At 51.7% G+C, this 20,956-nt stretch overlaps 1 protein-coding gene across 1 annotated transcript; it reads left to right on the forward strand.

The window, feature by feature from the left end:
* Positions 1-6,311: 6,311 nt before the first annotated feature.
* Positions 6,312-7,339, forward strand: GSX1 (GS homeobox 1). Its single transcript, XM_075428175.1, has 2 exons — positions 6,312-6,702; positions 6,984-7,339. Exons 1-2 carry the CDS (start codon positions 6,312-6,314, stop codon positions 7,337-7,339), a joined length of 747 nt encoding a protein of 248 aa, XP_075284290.1.
* The last annotated feature ends 13,617 nt before the right edge of the window (positions 7,340-20,956 follow it).

The raw sequence follows: 20,956 nt of genomic DNA on the forward strand, positions 1-20,956 counted from the left end.
TCTGAAAAATACTCTGATGTGTTCTGGAAGGTCTCTGTGCAAATATGAGGAGGTTAACAAGTGACTGTGGTCAGGTTCCAGGAAATTATTTATATAGAATTGCTACAATATGGTTGTTTATGGCTGTACACTCCCATCCTATACACTTGATACTTCGGCTGATATATTTAATAATATAGAATGATATATTTAATAATATAATGTAAAAGTTCATTTCCAGATATGCAGACACAAACACATGTAACCTAATACATTTGTAATAGTCTCCTGTATTCAAAAGGGTTTTTAAAGTCTTCAAAATGTAATAAAAAGAAGAAACTAATTTTGTCAGTTCAGAGTGTTCCTCTTCTCGGCCTGCTGCCAGGACTAGCAAGTTAAAGGAATTAACATGCCTTGGTGAGGTCTGATTTACACAAGCTGAAGAAACATTTAAGATAATCATTTCACATTCACGTGTGATAAACACTTGAGGAGCATGCATTCGCCAACATCAAAGGAGGAATCAAGCAGCTACACAGTTCTGGTTTGCAACTTTTGGGCTCTATCTCTGCGCCACCAGCAATGTCCAGGAGACCCTGCTGCGGGCAATCAAGCTGCCCTCTTTTCTCACAACCCTTGCCACTCACCGTGCATGACCTACCAGCCATCAATCCAAAGCAAAACACCCTGCCTCATTTGCCGTACTCCTCCTTCGGCAATGCTCCCGGTGTGTTTCTGCATGCGGCTGCATAGCAGCGTTGTAAAACTCTATTGGGAATGTCTTCTCAGTGTTAGGGAAACTCTGTCTGCAAAATTAAAATCCTGATATTCTTTCAGGCAAAGAGTTTAATCTTGAATGCCTTTATCGACTCCAACTTCTTCAGCTCTTTTCTATTGCTTTTAAAATGACTTGGGGAAATTCTGCTTTTTCCTATTGGCTCTCTGTGCAACTTCACTTAGGAGAAGTTGAAGAAAGCTCTTGAACAGTGACTCTAATAGACCGTTATTTGTCTCTCTTCCATCGCAGAATGCACTAACTGGATGTCTTATTCAGCAATAAACACAACCACTGCAGAACCCTCCAAATCTGCCAGGCTGGGGATGAGAAGCCAACACTGAAACCAGTGCATCCCTAATCCCAAGTACACAATCAGTATGGTTTGTTGAGTACTTGCTGCATGAAAGCGATTAAAACCTTCAAAGAAGTTCATCAGGCTTCAGAAAACTCTTCAAATGCTTCATAGAAATAGCAGGTATGATATAGTCTCTTACCTTATGAGATGACTGAATTTCCCCTTGGATATTCTCGAAGACCACACTGACAACTTCAAAAACTTTCAGTTTGTAAGGGACTCGACATACATAAAGGTGAGAAATTTCAAGAAAGGAGAAGACGACAATAAAAAATGGCTGGGAAACAGGGTGGATTCTGAGGTTGAAGGGCCGTATCGCAAATGATTTAATAATTTGACCAGATTTGCGGAACTCTTATCCAGCTCCCTTTTGCAATTCCTTGTCTTCATTGCTCTCAGGGACTTCTCCATCCTCTGTGTCCTTTTGTCTTACAAGGTCACCACCAATTTGAAACATGGTCTCTTTATGAAAGCAAAAGGCTATTTTACATTCTGTGAGTATTTCACATGTTCCTACTTTTTCTGTTACCTTTTCATCATTTCTGTCTGACTACTTCTTTGACACGTCCTCTTGAGTAAAAGGTCAAATCAAGGAGGGGAAATAGAGCACCAGAACTGTCTTCTTGGGAGGCGATTACAGGTTTCCCTTACAGACCCACCCTATTAGCAAGCGACAGGCCTGAAGCAAAGATACATGGTGAATTTCTGCCCTAGATATCTGCTTATTGAAAGTGACCAAAGGGTAAAAAATACAGGTCCTGGAAACAAGCAACTTTGATTTGGTCCTCCTGTGGCACAGGCTTTACAGGCACAGAAAAATTATTGCCATGATAGCTTGTGGTGAAAACTAGGTGAAACTGGATGAACTGGGACGACAACATATCAGGGCTGCATGGCGAAGGCCATTGCTGGTAGGCTACTAAATTGATAAGGTGATGAATTTGGAAGATATGGATGGACAAGGCAAGGGCTGAAGGAAAACGCAGGGCAACTTCAAGACAAAGAAACCTGTAGTTTTACCTTTATTTTGGAAGAAATTGAATTAAGCAAAAAACATGTTTCTGGAAGCCCTCGCATTATGGATCACTGCACTCCAGGAGTTAACCAGTGAAAGATCACCCTACACTTCTTTTCCCATAGACTGCAGTACATTTCCACTATGGCCACTGCTGCAGAGAAGTTGCGGCTGTAGATGGGCTTCCGGTCTGATGTGATATGGCCTGTGTTTAGACTGGGTTTTATTTCTGCTTCTCTGATGGTATTCATGGACAGAGCAAAATAGATCACTGAGCAATTGATAGAAGGTGATTTTTTTTCGTGCAGATTCTCAGTACCTGTGTTCTTCTCACTGTCTCACTGCCAGTTTCCCTCCCCTGAGCCCTGGCTCTGAAGGTGTAGAACGCTTCCAGCTTTGACCAAAGTCGGTGCACAAAATACACTCTGCAGTTTTCAGACACTGCTTCACATAAACAAAGGACATGAGCATCACCTTCTGCTGGTCCTAGATAGGTACCAGCCCTGATCACTTTGCCTTGGCGGTCCGTCAGCTGAACAGAGCTTGCCCTACCTCTCCGCAGAGATGCTGAGTGAGATGCAGAGGTGTTCTCCTCGGAGAAATAAACACTGTGAAACCGGCTGATCATGCAGTCACTGTTGTGTCAGTGTGCAAGGTACGCCCAAGAGGAAAGGTTAATTCTGTACGGAGTACAGTTTGAGTCAGGAGCCAAAAGTAACGCATTTTAGATATCTGTTCATGCAGTTAGTCCTGTTCAACGAAGCAAGAGGCCAGCGAGGAGAGTACAGCAGCCACAAGAATCAATTCTACTGATAAAGCAGTGATTTTTTAAAAATGTATTTCTGGTTGCACAAGTAAACTCCGATTGATTCTGTGGATGAGTTCATTAAAGAGATGCACAGGTACCTCACGAGCTTGCTCCTGGGTGTGTTCTTTCAACATAAAAAGGCACATCCTTTGGGCAATCCACCACACAGTGTGTGGCTTGTCGTTCAGCATTGGCTTTGATTTACATTTTGCTTTTGCCGTTAGAAAATAATTTCTTGTGCTAGGCTGGGGGGTAATACACTCATCCACAAATTGTCAGCCCTTCTCAGCTGCCAAGGACGTGAAATCCTTGGAAACAGTGATTCCGTCCCACTCCAGCAGCATCCCGTCTTCACCTCCCGCCACCCCTGAACTAGCGCACCTCTTCGGGCTTGGTGGTGCGTGTCACCCCCCACCCCCAGACATCAACATCAACGTCAGCGGCAGGGTGAGGGCCTCCTCACAACAGGCAGGGTCCCTCCAAAGGATGAGGGACCTCTTCCCAGCCGATGTCCCCACAACTGTGCCCAGGCAGTGGCAGTGTGACACCCTCTCCCCTCGCAGGCAGAGACACCCCACCACCCCCCCCAGCCCTCGAGGGGGGAAGACCTGGCCCCCCCTTTACTGAGGGCCCCCCCAACTGAGGGGCACCCTGATGCCCCCTTCTCCCGTCTCCTTCTCCCGGGGGTGGAGGGGGTGGGGGGTGACAGCGAGTGTGGGACACCGAGCCGAGGGGGTGGCATTTACCCCCCCCCCGGCCGTTCCTCTCCCTCCGGAGCCCAAGCGCCGGGGCTCCCCGGAGGCACCGGGGGACCCCGTCCCGGCACGACCCCCCGCGCAGGGGCTCCCCCCCCCAGTCTCCCCGCGTCCCCCCGAGCCCCCCGCAGACCCTACCCCGCCGGCGGCAGCGTTTCCCCCGCTCCCGCTGCCGTTTTCGTTTAGCGGCCATCGCTTCGAGACGGCAAACACACGAGGCGAATTTCCCCTGTTAAAAAAAAAAAAAACTAAATAAATAACGAATTAAAAAAAAAATTAGGGGGAGCGAAAAAAGACAGGGGAGGCTCGTTTAAAGCGCTGGGACTAAAGGTCTGTGCCGGTTTCAAGCGCCCGTAAAACGGCCTTGAAGGATGCTATTTTGCTGCAGTCTGGGCTGTTTCAGCCCGCAGTTGCACAACAAACCATTTAAACATTTCAGCACAAAACAGATTCCATTGTTGGGCTGCACATTAAAAAGTGTTATTCGCTTTGAAGTTTTTGTCTAATGGCTCTAAACTGAAAGAAAATGTTTTCCTATTACTTAATTCAATCATAGCGAAGAGGCTTGGTAAAAAGCCCACGGATTTTGCCCAAAGTGTGACAGAGTTCTCTTTGTGTTTGCTTATCCTCTGCTGTCACACACTTTAATTCGCCTCTCTTTATCTGGCATTCAAAACTTTCTTCAATGACATTCAATAAGGTCCAGCGGCTGGAAAAAAAAACTGGTTATTTTTTTGGATATTCTTTCCCAGTAGCTTTGGGCTTGGTGTGCATTCAGGGGCTGTTAACCCTTTGCCTCCCTGCGGCTGGGAGCCCCGGGGTCCGGCCCCTGGGCAGCGGGAATCCCTCGGGATGCGGCTGAATCCGCCCCGCCCCCCCCCCCCCCCCCCCCCGATAGCTGGGGAGAGATGCCCCTTCCCGGGCGCCGGCTCCGGGGGAAAACGCTTTAAATCACCAGTTCCTTAAAAACAAAACAAACCCAACAAAATAACCCACCCCCCCCCCGAACGCTTGCAGGGGAAGGACGCTTGGAAATCCTTTCTAAATCGTTGCGGGGCTGAGTTTTTACCAGCATTCGTTTCTGTTCGTTCTGTATTTTTCACCGTTCGTCTGTGCGCGTGCCTACCTTGCTGGGCTCCGGCGCCGACAGCGGCTCGGCAAAACCCGCACAGATTGCGGTGAGAAATGCGGCTGCGGGCAAGAGCAGCCTCTGTGCGAGCCGCAGACGCGGGGTTACACCGCTTCCAAGCCTTTTCCTTCCACTCATTTCAAAAAAGTCCATTTGTTTTTGAGGCGGGCAGCTTGCTGCAGGGAGAAACCGCCCCACTTTTTTGCGGGAGGCGGTGGGTGCGTTTGTTCCCCCCCCCCCCCCCCCCCCCGCCGTATATTAAACGGGAAGATCTGGGAAGAATATGCATCCCGAGGAATATTTTTTTATTATTGTTATTATTTGTTAGCGTTCCTCATTCCCCTACAAACCCGACAAGATTCCGGCAGCCCGAAGCCGAGCGCTGCTGCGCGGACGGTGCTGCGCTGCGCGGAGGAGCCCCGCTGCGCGTTATCTCAAAGGGACGCGCAGAAATCAGCTTTAAGCCCGGCTGGAAGTTCTGCGGGTCCCCTGGGCTGAGAAATCCAGGCGCCGCCGCCGAGTTTCAGCTAAATCTCACCGAGGGCGGGGAAAGAAGCCGTTTCCCCGTGTGTCCCCGCAGCCCCGGGGACCTCCCTGCGCGGTTGTGCGGGGCGCGGCGGGGCCGGGGCCGGGGTGGGTGCGACGGCGGGTGCTGCCGCTGGAACCGGGCAGAGGGACGAGGCGTGAGGAGGTGCGGGGTGCGCCGAACGCACCTTCTCCCTCCACCCACCCCCGCTTAGCCGCTCTCCGTGGGTGCCGCCGGCACGGAGCCGTGTCCGCGTCTCCGGGTTTCTCCACCGTTATCCGTGCCCAGGCGCCCGCGTCCAAGCAGGGGTGGGGGGTCTCGCCCGACGGCGGGGACAAGAGATAAGCGACAGGTCCGGCACCGGGCTGGGGACAAAGGCGCGGTAACGGGGACGAAGCAGCCCGCCCGGCGGCGAGGGGCTGCGGCCGGGGGGGGGGGGAGACACGGACACCCGGTGCCACAGGTGGGAAAGGCGCCGGGGGGCTGGAAGACGGCGGAGACCGCGGCCGCAGCCGGCAAAATAAACAAGGGCGAGCGGGCTGAAAGCCGGGCTGAAAGCGCAGGAGAGCGATAAAGAGAAAGAAAAGAATATTAAATGGCGAGAGAATGAGAAAATCGCCCCGCCAAAGGGAGAGGAGGGGAGAGGCCGCCCGCTACGGCGTGGGTGGGGCCGGCAAGAATGGAGTACATTATGCAGTTCATTTAGTTAACAAGGGGAATAATGAGGGAGCGTGCGGCGTGAATGGCGCGGGGAGCGGGCGCGGGGAGGCCGCCGAGCGCCCGGCGCCGCCGTCACATGGCGCGGGGGCGCTATTTAAGGCGGGCGCGCGGGGGCCGTTCAGCACCACTCGGGCTGGCCAGCGGCGCTGCGCGGGGGGCTGCGCGGGGCGCTGCGCGGGGCGCTGCGCGCGCGGGAGGGGGGGGGCAGCGGGAAGGCGGCGGGGGGGGGGGGGAGGCGCCGCCGCCATGCCGCGCTCCTTCCTGGTGGACTCGCTGGTGCTGCGGGAGGCCGGCGAGAAGAAGGGCGAGGGCAGCCCCCCGCCGCCGCCGCTCTTCCCTTACGCCGTGCACCCCTCGCACCCGCTGCCCGGGCTGCCGGCCGGCGCCTGCCACGCTCGCAAGGCCGGGCTGCTCTGCGTCTGCCCGCTCTGCGTCACCGCCTCCCAGCTGCACCCGCCGCCGCCCGCCATCCCCCTCATCAAGGCCTCCTTCCCCCCCTTCGGCTCCCAGTACTGCCACTCGCCCCTCGCCCGGCAGCAGCACCCCGTCTCGGCCGTCGGAGTCGGGCACGCGCCGGCGCTCTACCAGGGCGCGTACCCGCTGCCCGACCCCCGCCAGTTCCACTGCATCTCCGTGGGTAAGCGGGGCACGCGTGGGGGGCGGTGGGGAGGGGGGGGAGGGATGTACCTGCCCGGCGCCGAGCGGGGAGTCCCGGCTCGGCTCTCTGCCGCTGCCCCGCGGCTGTCCGCCCCGTCGAGCCTCCGAGCCGGGCGGTAGGAGCGGGGAGGGACGCGGCCGCGGCACCCCGTGAGCTGGCGGGGCGGGGGGGGAGGGTGGTGGGGGTCTCTGCGGTGCGGGGCGGGCGGCGGCGCGTCCGGCAGACCCTGACGGTCCGCTCCTCTCCGCTCCGCTCCGCAGACGGCACGTCCAGCCAGCTGCCCAGCAGCAAGCGGATGCGCACCGCCTTCACCAGCACGCAGCTCCTGGAGCTGGAGAGGGAGTTCGCCGCCAACATGTACCTCTCCCGGCTGCGGCGAATCGAGATCGCCACCTACCTGAACCTCTCCGAGAAGCAGGTGAAGATCTGGTTCCAGAACCGACGGGTCAAGCACAAGAAAGAGGGCAAAAGCGGCTCCCACCGGGGCGGGGGGGGCGGCCACAGCTGCAAATGCTCGTCCCTCTCCACCACCAAGTGCTCGGAAGACGACGAGGACTTGCGCATGTCTCCGTCCTCCTCGGGGAAGGACGACAGAGGTCTCGCTGTCACCCCCTAGCCCCCCGCACGCCCACCCCGGCTCCCCAGGAACTGTGGCGAGAGCAGGAGGGGGAGTTCTGCTCGCTCCGCTGCTGACATTGCAGCCGAAGGATTTTATATCGTTTTGTATAATCTGTGTAATTTACGAAGGACTTTCTCGCTTTTCTAGACACTCCGCCCCCCCCGCCCCCGGCCCGTGGGGGCTGGTGTCCGTCCGCCCTGTTGTAAATAAACTGCTCCCTAGGACCCCAGGGTCCCCCAGTAGTGCTGTCTCCCTTGTCTCCCCGCAGGCGCAGCCCCGCAGACCTCCCCGCGCACCAGGACGGGCGCGGAGGCGGTGCGGGCATTGACAGTCATTGTGCCACATCCACACGCACAGATCATCCCTCCTTAGTTGGGCGTTTTTCTAATTTAGTGAGAAATCGTTACGGCAAATGCTCGGAGTGTCGTTTTCAAGGACTCTGGGGTTGGGCAAAGCCGTCCCGGGGCTCCCTCCGGTAACTCGGGGCTGCCCGACAGCGGGCGGACGGGGGGAGGGTCGGGGGCTGTCCGGGTTATTATCTTTTCCTTTCTTTTTTTTTTCTTTTTTTTTTTTTTTTTTCTTTCCAAAGTTGCTCTCAGTTTGGTTTTGGCTTCGCCGCTGCCGGGCGCGCAGCTGTGGTTGTACCGTTCCGTGTCCCCTCCCCACCCCCCCCCGGGAGATATTTATTTATTTATTTATGTGCGGAGAAATGACGATGCCGATGATAATAATGATGGTGATGATGACAATAAAAGCTCGTTGGTGGTTTATTTCCTTCCCTTCACGCAGAAAGCAGCCGCTCGGCGCCGGCAGGTGTGCGCCGGGAGCACCGTCTCTCCCCATCCCTCTCCGCCGTAGCCCGGCACAGGGACTGGGGTCTCGCCCGCTCCCCGGCCAGCGCGGATGGCGGGACTATTCCTTTCCCCCTGGAAGGTACGGGGTGCGGGGGACCCCTGCGCCGGGGGCTGTCTCGGTCCTCCCCGCAAAGCTGAAGGTCGGGCTGGAGCCTGGCTCGGCCGAACACCGTTCGCTTCCCATCCCATTCGTCTCCCTTCCCATTGCCAAGTCCGGGGGAGAGAGACGCGCCGTTCGCACACAGCTATACGTACGGCTATAGGTGAGTATAAACACCCGCCTGGCTCGGGTCCTCTCCCCAGGCTCCCGCCGCCGCTGCCCGGGACGGACGGACGGACCCCGTCTCCCGACAGCCCGCCGGTGCCGGTGCCGGGTCTCCCTCCTCCACCGTCACCAGGCCCCGGCAGCCCCTCCCCGGCCCCGCAGCCTCCCGGCAGCACTTTGCCGTCGGGGAAGGGGAGCGCTCGTTTTTACGCGCGGCTTCCCGGTGGAGACCCCCGACGGAAAAGCCGCCGGCAGGTCCCGCAGCCCCCCCGGGGGGTGCCAAACGCGGCGGTGCGGGGCCGGCTTCGGAGGGTGCGGGATCCCCGGGGCCCCGCGCTCCCCTCCGCCGCTCCGTTTGCTCGGGGAAAAGCCCTTTGTGCGGGGACCCCGTCTCCCCTCGGGCTCACGGGGACCCACTCTCCGGTGGCCCGCAGCAACTGTCCCCGCAGCCCGTGCCCCGGGGTCTTCCCGGGGGGGCCGCAGAGCTGCCCAGCCCGGCCCGGCGGGTTTCATGTCCTGCAGCCTGGGGAAAGGGCTCGGGTCCCTGGGCTGTCACAGGACCTGGACGGGACCCTCTTTTCATCCCGGAGCAACTCTGAAATAACCAAGGCTGGCGGGAAGAGCCGGGAATGGAGATATCGTCCCTCCCGGCATATCCCCGTGGAGAAAGGCCACGCATCTCCACGCACTGGGTGAGCTCGGTGCAGGGAGCTGTGGGTTTGGGATCCCCGGGGTGCTGGGGGTGCAGGCAGAGCTGGTAAAATTGCCCCTGCCTCGGGACAACCTCAAGTCCTGTCCGTAAAACTGATGTGCCACGCTCTGCCCTTCCCGGGGCCGTGGGGCCAAGAGACCTACAGGTTCCTACAGCTCCATCCCACGGGTGAGCGGAAAGAGCAGGCCTGCAGCCCACCGGGCACAGTGGACCCCTCGGGACACCCCAGACAGTCAGGAGTGAGGGGACTGTGGAGACGTGGCAGTGCAGGAGAGGCACAAGGCAGTTCCCAAGCCCTGCTGTGGCTGTCCTGATTTGTGTTGCCCCTGGCTGGAAGATGGCAAGGGCTTGGTGGTATCAGACAGGTGTTGCACGGTCAAGTTTGGGGCATGAGGACAAAATGTTTGGGCTACTTCTCTCCTTGAGGGTCTGCCTGCACCCACTGCCTCCTGTGACACCTGGACCTCTTGCTTCCCCCTCCCTTCTTCCTCCTTTTCTGACTCTGCACATCACCCAGCCGAGATGGGACAGCTGGGCAAGGCAGTGGTTAAGACACTCTCTGAGCAGCATCCTTCTGTCTCCTTTCCCTGTGAGTGCTGGGGATGAACTTGGCAGATGAGGGATCAAAACCTGACCTTGCTACGTGAGTCAGTCAGTCTCGTCTGGTGCTTGGCCCTGTGATATTCCCTGTGTGTCCTTCCTGCCCCAGTGGCCCCTTTCCAAAAGGAAAGACCCCTCAGCAGTCCCCAACTGGCTCAGCAGGGCTCTGCAGTCTCTCCAGCCCTTGCTTCCCTTCCTGCCTACATTTACCAGAGTTGTTTTGAAAAGTCATTGTGAAAGGAGAGACAGAAACAGCCCAAAGTGGGCTTACCAAGCAGTCTGGCATTCTCTTAAACAGGGCACTGGCACCGGAGTCAACGAGGCTCCGTAGAGGCGTGTGCGTGTGCTCCTTGTGCCTTTTCAGCGGCATGGGTTTGAGCCAGCTGGCTGGCAGTGCGATGGGAGGAACACCAGCGCCGGGCGTCGAAGTGCTGTTGTGGCAGTAGTGTTCTTACCCTTGACATCCTTGTTTGCCAGCGCATTCCCACCATCTCTCTGGTGCTTCATGGCACAAGCACCAATATAAAAAGAAACATGTCTCCTCACGCTCCTGTTTCGGGGCTGAGCAGAGGCAGGCAGGGACAGTTTTTCTCTCTTGTGATCGGGTCGATGAGGCAGTGGCGCAGCCCACTGCGCTCCACAGTTCCCTGAAACCTGGGCAGCAGTATGCCAGCACCTGGGGGACAAACACATTTTATCCTGTGGGACCAGAGCTGCTGGACTCCTTCTGAGGAGCGGCTAGGAGATTTTCTGGGATGCAAGTTCAGTAGCACATCCTCAGTGAGGCACAATCTCGCAGCGACGCTGTCCCAGAGGGTGCACACGATCAGGAGAGTGTGTGCACACATGTGCCTGTGTCCTTTATGGACTAAGTTTGTCAGCCAGACCATTTGGGACTAATCCTCGGCCCTAAAAGGTACCTCATATATGTAAAGTAGCAAAGAGAATTCCCCCGTATGGTATAATTTTGTCTGAACAGCAGAAGAGTATCACAATGGATGGCTCCAACAAGACAGTATTAATATTCTCTGATACACGCCGGCCTCTGCTGCAGACCCTGTGCACCTTGCAAAGCCCAGTGGGGCTCTCAGTGCACTTGACAGTCATTATGCCACATCCACATGCAGAGATAATCCCTCCTTAGTTGGGCATTTTTCTAATTTAGTGAGAAATCATTACAGCAAATGTTCGGAGTGTCATTTTCAAGGACTCTGGGGTTGGGCAAATTAAAGTCATTTTGCTGTGGGAAGAGCGTGGGCATGTCTGCTAAAGTGAGTGTCATAACATGCCAATTTTCAACTTTCTCTCTCTAGCCATTTTGTCGGCAGGTTTCTGAAAGTTACTTAAGCATTTTAGCACCTAAAATGCCCAGTCTCTCCTGACTGTGACGGGAACCACATTTGCAAATCCACAAAGAGAGTTTGAATATTTTACAGAGTGTACTTTTTTGCCTGTATTTAAGTCTAGAAATTGAATTATTTCTGCCCTGGCGTGCAGAGAGGAGACCCTCTGGGTGCTATTGAGGCTTTCAGGACTGTGTCCCAGAGCAAAGGTAGATGTACTGGCAGGGGAAGGAAGACAGAGGAAGGTGCTGGTTTTCAGGGCTCCCCTTTTTACCCGTTGGCATTGCTGAGCACGCGTGTCCCACACCCCATCAAATCGCACATGCAGCTGCTCTCCCTTCACCAGTCCAGGCACAAAATGTGAACGTAAGAAATGCTGAATATCTGGAAAAAACCAAAGGTTTGGAATGAAGAAACTTTTCAACACTAAATATCTGTGCACTTGCAGCTATCGTAATATTAATTTGCATTATTTGGCTTTTATATTTACATCATTTTGATTTTTATCTCCAGACCTCACTTCATTCCACAAAAAGGCTATGTCAAACAGACGTACGGTTGAAAGCATGTATTGATATGTTAAGTGTTGTTGTTCTTAACCACAAAATCAATATTATTAACTCAGAGATTTCGTAATTCAGTTTATCTGCAGTTAACGTGTTTATGAGCTGGAACAGTGTCTGGAGCAAACAGACAGTTTCTGCTTTGAAACAGCATAGCATCAGGTGTAGCTGAGTGTTTGTTTCACTCTGGTTTATTTGGAATGGATCTTACCTATTAATTTACTGGGATAACAAGCTCCATTTTTAATCCTTAAGTTCCTAAGAGAGGCTATGAAATTTGGTTCTGTAATGATGATATAATTATGTCTGTGAATGTAATTACTTTAAAATATAGGTGGGTGTTAACTAAAGACCCTAAATAAAATGGTTTTGTATGATATTCCTAACGATTTGAAGACAGGTACATCAACAGCAGGTATCTCTCAATTATATTAATTTTGAAAGTGTTTTTACTATGAACACAAAGTACTCATTTATCAGGATGTAATTATGAGAGATCAGGAGATCTCCTAGGATACTGACACTGATGATGACAGCAAATGGCTGGGCCTGTTACTCAACGTGGCTGCAGCTAGACAGGAGCAATTGCCTGCTGCTGGACAGTTGACTGCTCTGGAAGTACCCTATATACTCTATATATATACTGTATAACCCATATATACTCTAAAAAAATTTAAAAGCAAAACCAATAAAAACCTGAAAGAGGTAGTAGCAATATCATAACCAGGAAAAAAAAAATCTTAATTCTTAAGTTTGCTTTATCCCCTTTCTCATTCTGCTGCAAATTTCTTAAATTTCCCTCTTGACATTTTCTGTTAGGTTTGTTCCCAACAAAGGACACATGAAAAAGAGTAGATTTTCATCATATGTTTATTACCAGTCTATATAGACCAAATCGTAGAAACACATCAAAAGAATCTCGGGATTGCCCCAAAACGTGCCTTGGAGACAGGCGCTCCTGTCAGACCTGTGTCTATTTTCTTCCTCAGCCTCAGCTTTCCAATTATTAAAAGTATTAGCAGCAGTCACAGACCACAAATACATTATTTTCGACACTCTGCAACCAGATGGGTGGTGGCTCCCATGCTTGAACATAGGTGTGTGCTAGCATTTTTGATCTTGGGTGGGAGTATCTGGTCTGGATTGGTCTCCAGTTGCTGCTCCAGAAAGACCTGGGTCGGCTGCAGGTGGGTGCTTTCTGCCAGTCTGGAAAGGATGTCATGTACCCTAGCATGTCTGAAACAGCACAAGGAACATATCCAGGCACATGAAATGTTTCTTGACAGGTGAATTTCTGTTTCTTGACACAAAGTTTCTGTTTCTTGAAGCACAAAGGGGCTGGGCAGGCAGGTACAGTCACAGAATCACAGAATGTTAGGGGTTGGAAGGAACCCCTGTCAGTCATCTAGTCCAACCTCCCTCTCAAAGCAGGGTCACTTGGAGCAGGTTGCACAGGACCTCCTCCAGGCGGGTTTTGAATATCTCCAGAGAAGAAGAATCCACAACATCTCTGGACAACCTGTTCCAGGGCTCCGTCACCCTCAGAGGGAAGAAGATCTTCCTTGTGTTCAGATAGAACTTCCTATGCCTCAGTTTTGTGCCCGTTGCCCCTTGTCCTGTCGCTGGGCACCACTGAAAAGAGTCTGTCCTTGTCCTCCTGACACCCACCCTTAAGTTATTTCTAAGCATTTCTAAGGTGCCCTCTCAGCCTTCTCTTCTTCAGACTGAACAAGCCCAGCTCCCTCAGCCTCTCCTCGTAGGAGAGATACTCCAGTCCCCTCACCATCCTCATAGCCTTCCGCTGGACTCTCTCCAGTAGCTCCTCATCTTTTTGAAGTGGGGAGCCTAGCACTGGACAGAGTACTCCAGATGGGGCCTCACTGGAGCAGAGTAGAGGGGAGGAGAACCTCCCTCGACATACTGGCCACAGTCAGATTGCTGGAGACAACACGTGGTAGCAGTGGCTGCCAGTGCAAATACATCTGGATGTAGGTTGATTTAAAAAGATATAAATATCCTGTATGGAGGACTAATTGCCTCTACTTGACTGGTCCTGGCCTGGGTAGTCTACAAAACTGTGCGAAGTCCTGGATCACACTTGTTTCTTTTAAGAAACGCCTTTCTAGTCAGTGCTGAGGTAAGTACCAAAGGATACCAGATGATCCATACGGACCTGCAAGGTGTGTGGTATGGGTGTTTGGGTGGTTTGCAATGTGCAAGGCAGAGCAGAAGAGTTAAGCAGAGAGCATAGTATGGTAAAATGTATATTTGTGTGTTGTTTGGGTTTTTTTTTTAAAGTCATATTCATTTTGCACTTAGCAGGATAAAACCCAGAGGAAATTCACTGGCATCAGTAACTCTGGGGAGAAAACAACTCCACAAGCCAGGTGGTGCAAAGGAGGTGCAGGGACTGCATTCGCCGTCCCATTCAGTCTGCTGTCTGACCTTCGCACTAGACAAGAGTCTTTCAGACCAGAGCTGTCTCTCTGCTGGTCTCCACATCTTCATGACTGCAGACGGTGAGGTAGAATGTCAGAAGGACTGCTCACCTGCAATGATTGCTGATAGAAGTGACAAATGGGGTGGTGAGGATGCAGAAGATGATGGGCACATGTCTGATCCGGTAAGGGTGTCCCAGACCTGTTCCAATGTTGTGCTGGAGCAATTAACTTTGCCGTTTTACTGACTCGGGTCAGCTCCACTCCATGCACACACAAAAGCCTGCCTTGCTTGAAAGGGGGACACAGCACATCAACTGATCATGCTGCTTCGCTGCAGGGCAATATTCAGATTGGATTCTGTGCTGGTGCCTGCAGGTATTCGATTCTCAGTGCTGGACAAGCCACCAAAGCTCATTAAAGATGTTACATACGTAAGTGAGGAATTGAGTTTTCAATGAAGAATGCAAATAGCCATGAGCAGCATCTGAAGAGGGTAGATATCTCACTAGACAGCTATTTCGTCCTTGGTGTTTACCACTGATTTTCGCTGGTGTAATTTATCAGCTAAAATAATTATGTTATAAATTGGGCTTGGAACAACTGGATTTAAGTTGTGCACCACATACTTTTTTGTCCTTAGAACTCTCTGCATAACTCTCCTTTTGGTTATTTGCTTGGTTAGCTTATAATGTGCTGTTGCAGCACAGCACACTGGCCTTGTTTGAATCTTATTTTAGCTCTAGTTCTTCTACGGTTTGCAGGTTTCTCTACTTGGATGGGAGGCAGACGAGGCAGCGATCCCTCCCAGAAGTAATGGATCAGTGTTTTGTCCACGTCTGCTTCAGACGGATTTGTGCTCTTTCTCATTTTAGGCGTTGATGGCAAAAATTCTGACTGCTGCACTGAGTCCTGAGGCAGGGGACACATTGAATTTCCATACCTGAGAGTCTTCTTGCTACATAATCCTACATCAGATGCATCTATTTTATTGGAGAGGTGGCTTTCCAGCTCATGCTTGGCATGAATTGCTGCCATTCTGCTTGACACACGCTGATCTGGAGGTAATGTTAGAGCCTGGAGGTAGCCACAGAGATGGCTGATCAGTAAAGGCTGCCCTGCTGAGCAAGCTGTCCACACCTGCTGTGGATTGACTCCTGAGCCTACTCTTGTGGTCCTGACTATGAGCAATATATGGGATTGCAGAACCGTTTATTATAGCAAACACAGAAATGTTAACTTGCCTTAACATAAATTCTTTCCTCCAGAGAAAAATAGCTTTCATCTCCACGTGGACCAGAGTCTCAGAGGTTCACAGAATCCACAAAAGATATTTATCTTCCATGCTACCATGGCAAATCTGAATTTTCTTAAGTGCCTGAGCTGGGAGGACACCACACTGTACTAGGGGGGAGGTAAGTGAAAGCTGGTGACATGGGAGACCCCTGTCATTAGTTCCTGGGCTTCAAGATGCTCTGTTGAGCACAAACAACCCCCAGCCTAGCTGTGCTGTGGGCGCAGAGGGAAGATGAGGCAGCTGCCACTGTCAAACCTGCTGGACCTCATGTCTTCTACCTAGGTGCCTGTGACTGCAGTGAAATGGTCCTGATGGCATCTGTGGCCTGTCTGAGTCCTACCCTGGGCCCATTCAGAGCCAATTTAACCTCTCCAGACCCAGATCTCAGCTGCTCCAGCACCCGCAAAAGCCTGTTGTGCTCCTGCACTTCTGCTTAGCACCACCTCCGGGGCTTCCAGCCCCCCTTGCACTGACTGGTGACATCCCCACCTCCCTGGCTGACCCCAGCTCCAACTCTGCATGCTCTCAGATGTTTTCTCCTGTCATTCACAATTCTTTCCCCAGTTTCTGTCTTCTTCCCAGGCCCCATCCTCTCAGAGACCTGCTGTCCTCTGTTTCGCTCCCAGCCGTGCCCGCACAACTGTTCAAGACAACACTCAGGTTGCCTGCAGTGGTGAGCATGCACAGCTTCACCCAACGCAGGGGACCCACATGAATTCATACCAGCTGATACCCAGGTGCGTCACTCGCTACCATGCTGGCTTCCATTTGCAGAGCGTCCCGGCGCAGATCTCCACGCGCCCCTGTGACCCGTCAGCTCCTCCCAGCCAACACCGCCTTCACCCTGCACACCCGCCCGGGCCCTTGGGCAGCGCTGCCAGCTCACATGGCCAAGCTGACTCCCCGTCATCATATTGTCTCTTCTTCCAGTCTATCTTTCCTCATTTCTCCATGTCTCTTTACTGTCCTTGCCTGTATTTCAGTCAACTACCTGTTTAAAGTTAAGCACATGCTTAAATACTCTGCCAGAACAAGCAGATTTTCTTAGGTTTTTTTCCACCCTTTGTTTGATAACTAAGCCTTTCCCCATTTCCCCAGAACGTATGGGGGACATATATCCAGCTCTTCTGTTTAATTTTACACAGTTTAGGTTATATTTTGTATGCAATATTCTACAAGAAGTGACGCTCTCTTCTCCTTTCTCCTCCTTTCTTTCTCTTTAGTTAGGCATACGTGTAAAGAAACCTTTCAATGCTTTCGCAGAGTCCGAATACAGTAAAGTGACACAAAGCATTCTGGATATTGCTATGCAAATGACATGCCAAGAATGTTTAGACTGTACCTTGAAGCAGTAAACAAGTTGATTGTCATGGTGTCATGGTAACTAGAGCTGGATTCGCTTCATACGAATGAGGTCCCAACCTTCGTTTTTATTTGGATTGCTAAAGCAACACAGTGGTCCAAAGCTCATCACCCTGTTGGTGCTCTGGAGAGCCAGAGGTAGGAGGAACAGCCTCATGTATTGGGACACCATTTAAAAGGAAACAACGAGCTACCCTGACTCACAACTTCAGGTCACCAAGTATATTTAAATATACACAGATTTGAGCTGGGGGATGCTGTCAATGCCACAGGGATTTGCCATGTCCCCAGGGCAGCACTGCTCTCCCACTGGTGTAGCTCCAACCTGCAGAGATTATATCTGGGGGTGATGAGGCTTGTGTTTTTAAACCAGTGAACTGCTCCCATCTCAGAGAAGCATGGAAGTGTGCATGCTGGAGAAGGCAGTAGGGCTTTTCTATGAGCAGCATCTCTATGTGGGTCTGTAGGATCAAGACCTCGGAATGCTGATCAGCAGCTTGTATTGTCCACTCGTTAGATGATTTCTTGCCAAGCAGAGCTGTGACCATTTCCCTGCTTTCAACTCAGCCATCCTTCCCTGGGTAGCAGGAAAGCTCTCTGATGCTGCAGGAGAATCACACTGATAACTTAGAGATTACAGAGTAATTTTCCTAACCTTGTAACTCAGGACTGAACTATTCCAGGCTCTGATGAGCCACCTTATTTACCAGAGTAACTGCACTCCTGCAAATTGTTCCTCCAAGCTGAGCCACCACCGGCGTGGCTCCAAACCTCCTCTTCTCCCTCTGCAAAACAGAACACACTTTCACCAACCAAACCAGCAACATGGCCACACTGTTCTGCTCTATAAAATAAACTCACTGGAATTTCCTAGATTGCTGGGGTGACATAAGCTACTACAAAAGTCTCCTTACACAGAACACTGAAAACCCACCTGTTTTTTGAAGAGCCGTGTGCCCAATGGTAAGTGCCAGCTGATCTCAGAGCATGAATTTGCCCTTTTTATGTTGTTTACCACGGCAGATCTGGTCTTTAAGGGGAATCACACAGCTGCTGAGCCAGCCTGGTACAGACCACAGGGCCTAACCCAGCACTCAGCTTGCTTTCTCTCTCTGTTGGTTCTGCAAACCCACACTGGCTCCAAACAACAGAAGCAGAAGAGCAATTGTACTGGGTCAAGCCAAAGGTCCATCCTGACTCCAGCAGCGGACAAACACAGAGGTCTAGGGACAACTGCATGAACAGGTCTGTTGCACATGATATTTCTCCCAGGCTCCATTTGCAGCTCAGGTAACTCCTAAGGTTTTCTATGAAACCTCAATGAAAATATCATCCATGACTCTGTCCTTTGTAGCAGGACCCATGTAACCCTTCAACACCCGTAAACTTTCCAGTCTGCATAGTTTCAACAGAAACTCACTGGTAAGAGTAAGTAAGGATGGGAATCCTCCCACCAGCTGTACAACATGCCTTCTGGGCAGACTAGCACCTAGTAGAACAAAATTACATAGTGTACAAAGGTGAAAGAGATGTTTCTTGAGCTGGAGGGTTTCTTTTAACCCTTTGGAAATGCTCTGTTATGATTCCCAGCAGATTCAAAGAGACAAGAGGCCAGCTAGGCTGGAAAATGCCACTGAGCAGTCCATAAATTCATGACTTGGCTGTCCTTTAAATGTCTAGAGTCACACTGACTCTGACTATGGCTTTGAAAGCACTTGTGGCTGTTGGTGGTTGGTAAGGTCAGGAGCTCGAAGTCTAGAATCAGCTGGAGAGCATGAGACAAACTAAAATATTAATCTCTCAAAGGAAGATAAAATTGCAAAGAACCAAGACCAAAATAGCTGGCTAAAATGTGAGAGTGTTTTCTTTACTGTTCACTTGTCAAGGAGGCATTCAGAAGCAGGGGGGACAGACGGACTTCTCCAGAGTTGCTGGCCATGGCCATGGCACTGCCTGGCAGAGTTCTCTGCAAAGTCCACCAGCACAGGGGCAACCTCCACCCATCTGGGAGGGACGTGAATTGTTTAATCCATGTTGGAAGGTACTTAACAAGGAACCTTTCAAAGCACAGGGCACAGAAGGAGAACCCTTCATAAGCTGAGAAGTGTGTGAGATACTCAGCAGTGCACCAGACCTCCGACATTGCCCAAGGCCTTGCCTGCTGCCTGTTGGGCTCTTTGTGCTTGTGTTGGCTTCAGATGCTACATCCCCCAGTCCAGTTCCATCTCTTGTTACCTGAGGCCACCTGCAATGATCTGTGTGAACCACTCGCGTGCAGCTCCCTAACTCACAGCATCAGTAAGAGGATGGGAATCCTCCCACCAGCTGTGGGACCTGCACTGAAGATGAACCACAGCTACTTGGCCAGACTCCCTGTCCAGAGTCAGAGCAGAGGAACAAGCCCTGGAAGGCAGGAATTATCTCCTGCTGCAGGACATGTCTCGGCCAGGCCAGATGAATCAGGCCCTGAAAAGCCAGTCTAGAAAGACCAGCTCCAGTGTACATGGATGCACTCTCAATACCACAGGGGTGGCTGGGGAACCTCTGGGGATTTATTGCTCTCTGAACTAACTTCCCTAGCTGGATCAACTGCATTTACCCAGCTGCACTTCAATAACTTGGTTAAGGAAACCAGAAGCAGTGGCACTGAAGAGCTGCTGGGACGGGGTATGGAGGGGAGACAGCTTCAGCTGGGTACAAAAGTGAGGACTGAGCGTATTCCAAACATGGTGAACCAGTTTCATAACTGGTGTCAGCCTATTCAGCAGTGCAAGGCAGACTAGAAAGAGATCCAGAGGAAGAATCTCCACGGCTGTGAAAGGAGCATGTCCACCCCAGTTCTGCCCATCTCCAGGCCAGAGCTGTGGGAATGAGCATGTGACCAGTGAATTTTTCTTCCCTGTTGCTCACCGATCACTGCAAAGGTCTCCTTGGAAGTAGTTTGTGGGAAGTATGAGCACCCTACAGGAACAAACCAAACCCTGACCTAGGAGGAAGGTGGAGGGCATTCAGCCTGATCATCTAAACCTATTACTGAGGGCAATTTAAGTGCTGCCAGGGACCAGGTGCCTACATATGATTAACTGAGTACAAAATATCTTCTCTGGCACCTTTGATCCTGAAGCCTAGCAAAGCCTCTTACAGTCTTCACAAACTCATCAGTGAGAAGGTCCTTGTTCCTCTGCTTTTCCTGAAGCAGAATTTGGATGCTACATTATCTGGAGAGTGCAGTTTTGGGTCTTTCAGCACATACAGTAGAAAGATGAATGCAGAGCTGAGGTAGGCACCAGAGCCCAGATTGGCCAGAGAGAGAGAGATGAGGGGCCATATGTCCCCTCTGCTGCATGCTCCAGGCTGCTCAGTGGAGCTGTGGAGCCATCCCCGGGGAGATGCTGACTGCAGCCAGAAGCTGTGTTTACACAGTAGCATCACAAGCATGTAGGATTTAATTCAATAGCTGATCCTAAAAAGTGCTTTTGGATTACTTATCCATGACCTGTGAAGACTGAAAAACACGGTGATATCTGTGTGCATATACTACTTCCAGGTGGGTATACCATACTTTTCTACTGAGATTTGAAGATCCCTTGGGCCAACTCCTCTAAATCTTCAATTGGTACATCTGCAGGGAGGAAGCAGAATGTCGTCTTAGCTCTCGGTGAAAGGAAGCCCTTAAAGCACATTCTGGCTGGCTGAAGTTCCCATTTGTGAGCAAGATTTTACCTGCCCAAGTGCTACTAAAGCCACACCAGCCTCAGAGTTCAAGCTACCAGCTGCGAGCTTTCCTCACTCATTGCGTTACAGCAACAGCTCTGCTGAGATTTGAGCACAAAGCAGCAAGCAGGTGATAGGAAGATCTTTTCTGTCTGAGGACATGGTCCAAGGCATTTTCTCCAAGAAGAAGTACGTTTATTTCTTCATTCATATTAACTAGTCCAGAGCAATTCAAAATGGCTGGCAAGTTCTTTCCACCAGTGACTTCGTAGACTTATTTTTTGGCCATGTTATCTCTGGATGGTGCAGTGAGAGCTGGCCGGACCAGACAGGTTGGATGTTCTCCCTCCTTGACTTGCCCAAGCTCCTGGTCTCCTTTATCCCTGGCTGCATTTCAAGCAGTATCTCCATGCTCTGTCTCTGGCTGCTCCCAAGCCCTGAGAAGCTTCCAGAACTGCATCTCCAG

The sequence above is a fragment of the Opisthocomus hoazin genome, chromosome 1, assembly GCF_030867145.1.
Source record: "Opisthocomus hoazin isolate bOpiHoa1 chromosome 1, bOpiHoa1.hap1, whole genome shotgun sequence".
Classification (NCBI taxonomy): Eukaryota; Metazoa; Chordata; class Aves; order Opisthocomiformes; family Opisthocomidae; genus Opisthocomus; species Opisthocomus hoazin.